Below are 9,235 nucleotides of genomic sequence, written 5' to 3'. Positions count from 1 at the left end.
GCAGATTTCATACATTTAAAGGAACATAGGCCTAATACTACAAATAATTGACTCCAATTGAATCCAAATCCAATACTTTATTTGGACTTGAATGCACTTTACGTCGGATGGTGGTTTTGTAGTGCCATCTGTTGGTCATGCTTTGCCACTAACATTTTCGACTGTAGTTTGACATAAATCCCACCCTAAGTGATATTTTAATAGTTGGCAAAAAGCATTGCCAGAACCTTGTAAATGAGGGAATTTAACAGTTGCACTAGGCAGTCACCCAATCTTTAACTATTTTATGTTGCGGCAGGGATGCTTAAAAAATTGTTTACCGTCCTTAAAGGAGACATATTATGGTGTTTTCCCAACAAGTAAACATAGTATATGAGTTCCAGAAAACATGTTTTTGAATGCAAATGAGCTGCTGCCCATTGACCAATGAGCTGTCAGCGCTCGGCGGCAGTCCGGCAGGGGGAGCTTGGTGGCAGTCCTGAGCTGCCGGACTGCCACGGAAGCTTCGGCGGCAGTTCAGCTCCCGGAGCACACCCGCCAGAGCTGCAGAGTTCTCTCCGCCGGAGCTGCTCGTCCGCTGGTCCACAAAATCCTTGCTATGCTCTGATTGGAGGGGGGTGGGGAAGTTGGAGTTAATATTCAAATGTGCGTCCTTCCTACGTTGGAGGGGGCACCGAAACTGACTCGCTCGTTTGGTAACTGTAGGCGGGGTACTCTCAGAAATGCATCTCACTCAAAAAAATCATGTACAGACTTATGCGTGTGAGAGACCCAAAACAACACCTCAAAACCCAGGGAAAGTGTTGTTTTCATAATATGTCCCCTTATTTCACTTTCTATAATGAAAGTAGTGGATTAATACAGCCTACTAATAAAATCACACAGCTTTTAGCTCCAACTGCTGAAAACTTTTATTTTGTGAAATGAGGGTTAAAATTAAATTAGAATATAAAATGTATATGACGCGTCTTTGGGAGACGGACACGATGAGTCCGCAGGAGGCAGGTCTGGAGAGGAAAAAAAAAAAAGTGTGTGTGTGGGTGGGTGGGGGGGTCGGGAAGTACTATGACTACAAAATGGCGTCTTAAAGATGAACGTAATCTCTTGGGACAAGCCTGGTTACTCAGGAAGTCATATGTGGATATATTTTTATATAAAAAAAGACAAATGCAGTTAGACATTACAACACCTCCACCCTGCCCTCCATCTGAAGCGTCCTCATAAACAGTCAGTGCTATTGGCTCTCCTTGTTATAAGGGGCGTGGGATCACTTGTTTCTGTGTTGCTCTCTCAACATCAATATTCCTTTGTCCTTATGTAACATTTTATCTTGCGGTATTGAAAAAGTCAACCAAAAAGAAAAAAAATCCTTCAAAAAGATAACGCAGCAACCACAGTTCATGTTCCACTCTTACATATACAGTATATATATATATAAATACATACATAAATATCTTACATGTACAACCAATTTGGAAAGGGGGGTATAGAGAGAACGTAAAGAGTTTGAGGACTTGCGGAGGGCATTGGGGTTTCGGTTAAAGAGACCCTGGTTTCTCATTGTAAGTGTGCGGTTGTTGCATTTTCAGCCTACACACATGGCCATGTGCGTGCGTACACACACACACTCACAAAAACACAGAGCGAGAGAGAGAGCCTTGAGGAGGGTGGATGGGGACACGAGGAGGCGTTACTCAGTTGGCCCAATAAGGAGAACTGCCATAGCTGGACTTGCTGCCCTGAGTCTTCTGCTGCATGCCGCTGGACTGGTTGCGCTGACCGGGACCGCCCTGTAGGGGGAGACAAATCAACTTCAGCAGACAGAATGGGGTTTCTCCTAACCAGCGTTAGGATTTGTTTTCCTAGGCACTGCTCCATCTTGCCAACCTCAACCATTTCTACAGGTTTATTGATTTACTGTGGAACATTGCATGCCAAGATTGAAGAATACCAAAATATATTTAACTAGGCTACCTAAAACAACTATTTTAAGAATCTTCAGACTAAAAAGGGACCCAAACAAGGACTCAAGACAAAGAAAAAACATAGAAAAAACAAATATATATATTATATATCTTTCTCTAGAGATGGGCGATATGGCCTAAAATCCATATTGCTATATACATTGCAGCCTCTTGCGATAACGATATATATCACGATATAAAATCATAAAATAACCGTTTCAGAACAGGTTACATAGACCCTAAGGAAAGCCAAACTGCAAAATGTGTTTAAAAAAAAGAGAAATTTAGTATGTCATTTCGAGAACATTTATTGTGAAACACTGTAATCATACAACATAATGTTGCAGATAAATAAAATTAGTATTGGGTTTCTTTCCTTTAGTGCAAACCATTCTAAAAGGCACTACACTTAGTTTAAGTCCTTGGTTCTTAAATGCCACCCAAGATGCAGAGAACAGGAAAAACGGGTGTCTTTCTAGATAAGGATCAGACACTGTACTGACAATTAGGGATGGGCATGATTAATTGATGATCAATCATTGATTGTTAAGATTTTTGTCGATTACGTGATATTTTTAACCATCAAAAGGAGGTTGACCCAGCCGGAGAGGTGGTCTCGGAGACGTTGCTCAACATGGAGCAAAGAGGAGACGGAACGTCTTTTGGATATTTGGGTCCGATATCCAAAATACATTCCGTCTCCTCTTTGCTCCATGTTGAGCCACCACCCGACGGTCCGACAAAAGCAAGTAAAAAGTTTGATGGAAAACATAACTTAAAACTGCCGATGCATTTAACACATTCCAAGTCAGGATGAGGGAGAAGGAGTTGGACCAGTCCGCAGATAAATGTATATCACGCTGGATATCCATGATTGTTTACTTTCACCGGTGCTTCCCCCCCCTCCCCTTTTTCTTTAACGCTTTACAACGCCCCAGACCTTTTTGTCCAATGATTTAACGTTATTTGCACACATGCAGGTTTGTTGACGAATTCTGGCACTGTTGCAAAAATTGCTATGTGAAAAGGAATTGCACCAAACCAAAAATTAAACATTGTATTTTGCGTCATCAACATGCATTATCGCGATAGAGCAATATAATTAAAATCTCTATCGTAGGCCATTTTTTATCGTTTATATCGTATATCGTTTATATTGCGCATTACTATCTTTCTCTATCTCTCTCCATCTCTATCTCTCTTTTTATATCTATATATCACAAGGCAGGCCCGATGACAAGATAGTCTGGGGTCAACAGTTTGACGTACAGCCAGCTATTTTGACATAGGAGAAAAACAACCTCTTTGAGGAGAATTTTAGAAAATGGAGTCACTTTCTTAAGTACCGATATTCAACGGAAGGATATCAGTGGCTGCCCAGGGGCTTTGGCTAGCGTTTATTTTTTCTAATACTGAGTGAATCGTCCATACCAAACGGTCTGAATGACATTACCTGTCCATCCTGAGCCATGTGATGGTGCAGCAGCTGGGAGTGGGGCTGCTGGTGGGGCAGGATGTGCAGGAAGGGGGCCGGAGCGTATCCAGGAGCCCCCCCAGGGTTCAGGGGACCTGTACCCCCAAGGGCAGAAGGCAGACTGAAGGGCGGGGGTGTTCCTGTGTGGAAGCCCTGCTTGTCGAAGGACTACGGTTGAAAGAACAGAGGATGGAAGAATGGTCAAAGGACAAAGTGAATGGCTCAGTCATGCTCCAGGACATCTCAACACTTCAGCTAGAACGACTTCTGCTCTTCAGAAAATAGATGACAGACTTCTTTGGAGAACTCAGAATACGGGATACGAAAGCCGGCAGAGCAGGCGTTGGACTCACCTGGGTTTTGTTGTAAATGGAGCCTCCCATATCAGGTACTCCTCCACTGCTGCCGGACCCCGACAGCCCTGGAGCTTATAGGAAGAGGAGTGGAGGAATGGAGAAGTCAAGTATAAAGGACACAAGATTGGAGAATTTGAAGGGAGGTAGAAAAGGAGACAAAGAAAACAAACAAGACGTTAATTCACCAGCTCAGTGCCCATCCCCTAAAGCATCTGCAGGAGTTCATTGTTAGAAGAAGAGACAGACCGCCGGTCCAGTGAAAAAAAACACTACAGTGAGGAAGGGGTGTCTTTCGTTCTCCACACACAGGCCTCCAGGCATGTGTATTGATGTACATGCAGGTGCAACCGCAAGCATGCACCTAAATGCAGCTCCCTCCAGCTGCCCTGGTGGTCCGTTGTTAAAGAGCAGGAGGCTGAGGCCCGCCGGCCTCGGAGTTTGGGTATGTGTGTGTGGGTGGAAGAGGGGGGTGTGGGTACCTTTCCCTGGGCCGCTGCCTGATGCCTTGGCCTGGGACTGGGCAGAGCTGCCGTACCCTCCCTTATTGTACTCCCCAGCGTGGGCTTGAGACAGGTCGTCAAAGGCTGAGGGGAGGAGGAGCAGGAGGGGAGCAAAATGGAGAGGAGAGCAAAATGGAAAAGGAGAGCAAAATGGAAGAGGTGGATAGAGAACAGGAGGAAGCGAGAGAGGTGGGGGGGCAGAAGAGAACCAGCAGGAGGGAAGAGAACAAATTAAGTGAGAGAAGGAAGAAGGGGGGAGAAAGAAGCAATAAGGTAACCTGTCTAAAATGGCTGCTGGTTCTGTGCCAAGCTGTGGCTTCCTTCAGCAGGAGGAGACAAGCTGTGCATGCAGCAAAAGCAAAACACGCCACCCAAACACACGGGGCCCCTACCCACACACACACACACACACGCACACACACACACACACACACACACACACACACACACCACCTGTGGGTCTATTTTGGAATGACAAACCGCTGTTACTCTGGAGTCTAGGAATGCCACTTACACATGGCATGGGGACAGCATTAACAGGTCAATGAGTCAAATAAGAATCATCCATGTTGTAACCATTGCCTTTGTGTACAATTTACCCCCCCCCCCCCCCAATTATATTATGAATATGACTAGAAAGTGATCAAAATGCCGGACTGGAAATCCCCATCCGAGAGGAGGAGAGCTTAGAGCGGCTGTGGTGCGGTACCTGTGCCGTAGGCGTGTTGTCCGTAGCTGGGCTGGTGCTGTTGGTGGTACTGGCTGGAGGGGTTGGCCAGGCCCATGCTCTGCTGTTTAGCCGTGGCAGGAGGAACGAAGACCGTTGGGCCATACTGGAAGGCAGAGGGCACTCCGGGCATGCCGGCGTAGTAGGGCAGTCCTGTGAAGGTTTCCAGGTTTTTAACATGCGTTCTAAACAACTAACAAATACATTAGATTTACCTGAAAAATATAAATAGACTGCCCCTACAAATTTAACACATGCCATAATGCAAGGTCAGAGGAAGCAAAAAACAACGCCCATTTATTCTCAAAATGTCTCTTTACAACTCTCCAATTAAAACTACATCAGCCTGAAGTCTAAAATGTATAAGCCAACCTGTGTACAAGGAGTCCCTTACCAGTGTATCCATAGCCTGGGGGGAGAGGGGGGTTAAGGAAGGCCTGGTTCTGGGTCTGCTGGCCCTGGCTCTGTGCCTGGCTCTGGCCTCCAGCCTGGAGGGGCTGCTGACCCTGAGACTGCACCCCGCCTGTGGACAGGCTGGTGGGGGGGGCCGGGGAGGACGAGTCTCCCCTGCCAAACTTAGTGGCTTCACCTGGATCAAAGCACCGGTTCACAGTCATTACACGCACTTACTACACATGGGAGAGGGATTTTGAAGTTCAAGTATTATATAATAAATTGGTGTTTTACCAGAGTAGGGATTGTTGGCGAGACCATCTCTACCAGGCATTGCCGCCGTCGTACCAGGGAATGTCATACCATAGTAGTCCTATAGAAGAAAAGAAGATTATAAGACGTTTTTGACTATTTAGAGACCCCTTGTGTATTGCATATATACAAGTAATGTAGGCAAACCAAGTTATTCTAGCTAGTGCTTCCATGACACTAGAGAACACTGACCATGGGAAGGCGGGATTGGAGCATCTGCAGCTCTTCGTATCCATAGATCTGCTGTGGAGTAAAACAGATCAAACTTTTAGTATTGTCAAAGGAGTCAGTCTAAACATCAACACTAACAAGTCTTTCCACGGAGAAGGAGGCAATTATGACTGCAAACATTTGACAGAAAAACATGCATTGATTAAAGCACACTGAAGCATTCAACTATAAACAAGATGCTGATATATATACATGTAAATATTCCACGAGAATACAGGCACTGAACAAGTGATGATTGACCAAAACCTACTACCAAAGCTGACATCATCCATAATACTTTATGAAGCATGAGGGCATAAGTTACCGGGTAGGCAGGAAGCAGACCACCAGGGCCCATGATGTACTGGTTGGCCAGCAGGGGAGGGACTCCCTGGGCCAGGTTAGGGGGAGCTTTACCTTGGTGACAAAAGGAAAAAAATAACATTTTGAGAGTTGTACTCAAAAAGCAACCAATTTCAATTCAGTGGAAGATAAAAAACTTATTAAAATAATTATAAATAGGGTGCAGATAAGACTTGAAGGTTTTGGGAGGAGGAGATGCAGGAATGTTGCAGGAAAATGGGTTTAAAAAGGGTTCAAATATCTCCCCATCAAGGCCAACAGCATAGTAGCCTACGAAAAGAATAGACTGCAATAATATGAATGCTAATCCTGATTGCACTGTGCGTATTTTTTCACAGCATTTTCCCCCCTGAAATGGACTGGAGAAGGTGGGGCTGCGCACGGAGTCTAGACCTCTTTAGAATAATTTTCATAGGCCTACTCCCGAATGTTTTTATTTTTTTTATGAATGAAGACACCCGCATGCAATAATGAGTTCACGTCTGAGTGTAGACTACAAACGCGATTAACTATGGTCAGGGATGTTCGTTACTGTATAGACACGGTCCAATAAATAGTGAACTTCATCACAGCCTCACCGAAGCGCCTACAGTGCTTAATGCAAACAATCGCAACAAAAAACGCTTGCAGAAATTCTCAGACACCCGCTGGTCTCAGCATGATTCATGTCTAAAGTAGGCTATGTCTTCTGTCATGGATCAATGAGGACATTTTAACCACGATGGTTGAATTAAAATCAGAGGGAGACAGCAAGTGCAGCTCGAAAGCGACCTCCCACACAAGAGCAATGGAATCATTTGATTTTATTGTATTCCTTTTGACGTGGCGTTTGATCGGTAGGCCTACATTTCGGCTGCGCATGTATTTTTAGAATTTTAAATTGCTGCAACAAATTATGCTGTTGACTTCTAACATGTCTCTATCTTTGCTGTTTAAGTCTAACAGTGGTCTATGAGTAATATATCGGCGGTAAACACTGTTTTTGGTGTTGAAATTGGGCATTCCGTGGTATTGGATGTGTTTTAATAAAACACATCCAATACACGGAATGTCCGCTGGTGACGCCACTGAGGCTATAGTAGGCTAACGATGCTCTTAGCACCCTACCACTACCCCCTGGAGTCGTCGTTAGCTACGGGCGTTTTCACAACGTTCGTTACCAACGATGCTTTCGGGAAACGGTGTGAAAACTGTACGATGCTCTTACGACACACTTCACAAACCACTTAGGCTAACGATGCTTTCGGGAAACGGGGCCCAGGACTGACCAGTTGTCACCCCCTGGTTAACAGACCAGGACTGACCAGTGATCCCCCCCCGGTTAACAGACCAGAACTGACAAGTGGTCACCCCCCTGTTAACCTAAAAGACTGACCAGAAGGGGTGAGCAGGGGAGCTGTGCGGCCGCCCGTGGCTGAAAGAACGGTGTTGACATTATTTGAGATGTTGGCGGTGAGGCCCGGTGCGCCCCCGGGATGGAGGCCGTTGGAGCTGCCACTGCTGACGCCCATGTGAACCATGGGACTGGGGTGGACCGGCCCGCTGGACAGCGAGGAGAAGCCATGCATTCCACCGCCGCTGCCGTCCTCGCTGCTCATCTGAGGGGAAAAGGTTAGAAGGAGCGGTTCAACAGCAGTCACATAAGTTTATATGATGATGACCACTTAAAACTTGTGAGACCAAAATTCCTGTTTTGGATGTTGGTGGCAACCACTTAAGTATTACGCAAATCAGACTACGGCAGTATTGCGTAATAATTAAAGTGTGTAACTACATTTCAGAGTGCTTGTGAGGCAAATAAAACCATAAACAAAAATACATATAGTAATCTAAAATTGTTTTTGTAGTTTTTACGATGCATAATATATTAAGTTAGGTTAACATTTGAAACCAAGTTAATACATAAAATAGGTTTGTTTGCCAACGTTTATTAGCTCGTCCAGGTAGGCGGGGTCGACATACGTTTGACAAGGTTAATAATGACTCTTGTATGTATCTAATGTATAGCAGCATTGCACTGCTATGGCGATGGGTATAAAAATAAAAATCACAACTCAATTTCAAATTATGCAATTTGAAAGTATTTGTTTTTTAACGGTGCATTGTGTTAGATAGATGTAGCAATATGTGACAAATTAAAACAAAAGCACCTACAAACCCAAAAAAGTACTCGCTGAGAGGTGGACCTATATTCCATCATTTTTTAAAGTTTTTCTTCCCCATTTCACATGATATAAATCAAAGTGTGTGTATTGCGTTGATGTTCCCTTACAGTGAGGCTGGAGCTCGTCCCGAGTGTAGATCCAGTTGATTGAGTGCTAGTCATGTGACTGATAACAAAAATAAGATGTTAGAACATTAGAATCTAAACCAAGTTCATTTGAATTATTTCTTAGTAATCAAATCAAACCCCCTTAAGAATGGCCATTGGAGATTCAGACAACGAATAATTCCACATAAAATGCATTCAGATATGTGCTTGTAACCATCATTATCTCCAGTGTAGGCCAGAGATGGGCTGTGACCGTCTCACCTGCTGAGGGAGGGGAGAGGTGCTTGGTGGGAGGGGGTCACTACAGGGGAAGGGATGTGGTGGGATGGGCCACCGTCACTAGTCATCACAGGAGACTCCGCCTTCCCCACTCTAGATGCAGAAGACGTACCTGGTGACCATGAAAAAAAAGACACGAGAAATGAAAGGCTTACCCCTTTCACCTCCACTTGTACAAGTAGCAGAGATGGGACAAAGTCAATATTTGGCAAGTCCCAAGTAAGTCCCAAGTCTTAGCAGTCAAGTCCGAGTCGAGTCCCAAGTCAAGACAGCGAAAGGCAAGTCGAGTCAAAGCCAAAGTCACACCAAAGCAAAGTCGAGCCCAAGTCCCAAACTTTTTCAAGTCTTGAACAAGTCACCATGTATTTTTACTTAATGTCATTAT

At 44.7% G+C, this 9,235-nt stretch overlaps 1 protein-coding gene across 3 annotated transcripts in view; it reads right to left on the bottom strand.

The window, feature by feature from the left end:
• Window positions 1-893: 893 nt before the first annotated feature.
• Window positions 894-9,235, bottom strand: part of LOC307075659 (ubiquitin-associated protein 2-like) — a 46,036-nt gene continuing 37,694 nt past the window's right edge. The window contains exons 18-29 of one of the 3 annotated variants that reach the window (XM_079736319.1): window positions 8,833-8,962; window positions 8,572-8,629; window positions 7,675-7,897; window positions 6,262-6,353; window positions 5,919-5,969; window positions 5,709-5,787; window positions 5,416-5,610; window positions 5,004-5,174; window positions 4,274-4,378; window positions 3,792-3,865; window positions 3,418-3,606; window positions 894-1,790 (exon numbers count right to left, since the gene is read on the bottom strand). In XM_079736319.1, coding sequence (XP_079592445.1) covers window positions 1,695-1,790; window positions 3,418-3,606; window positions 3,792-3,865; window positions 4,274-4,378; window positions 5,004-5,174; window positions 5,416-5,610; window positions 5,709-5,787; window positions 5,919-5,969; window positions 6,262-6,353; window positions 7,675-7,897; window positions 8,572-8,629; window positions 8,833-8,962 — 1,463 coding nt within the window. In that variant the 3' untranslated portion in view covers window positions 894-1,694. The remainder of the gene's footprint in view (window positions 1,791-3,417; window positions 3,607-3,791; window positions 3,866-4,273; window positions 4,379-5,003; window positions 5,175-5,415; window positions 5,611-5,708; window positions 5,788-5,918; window positions 5,970-6,261; window positions 6,354-7,674; window positions 7,898-8,571; window positions 8,630-8,832; window positions 8,963-9,235) is intronic. The other 2 variants (XM_079736320.1, XM_079736321.1) reach the window with 2 other exon arrangements.

This window comes from Pollachius pollachius (assembly GCF_949987615.1).
Source record: "Pollachius pollachius genome assembly, chromosome: 1".
Taxonomy (NCBI): Eukaryota; Metazoa; Chordata; class Actinopteri; order Gadiformes; family Gadidae; genus Pollachius; species Pollachius pollachius.
The sequence above is the reverse complement of the archived record's forward strand: the minus strand, read 5'-3'. Positions and strand labels throughout refer to the sequence as shown.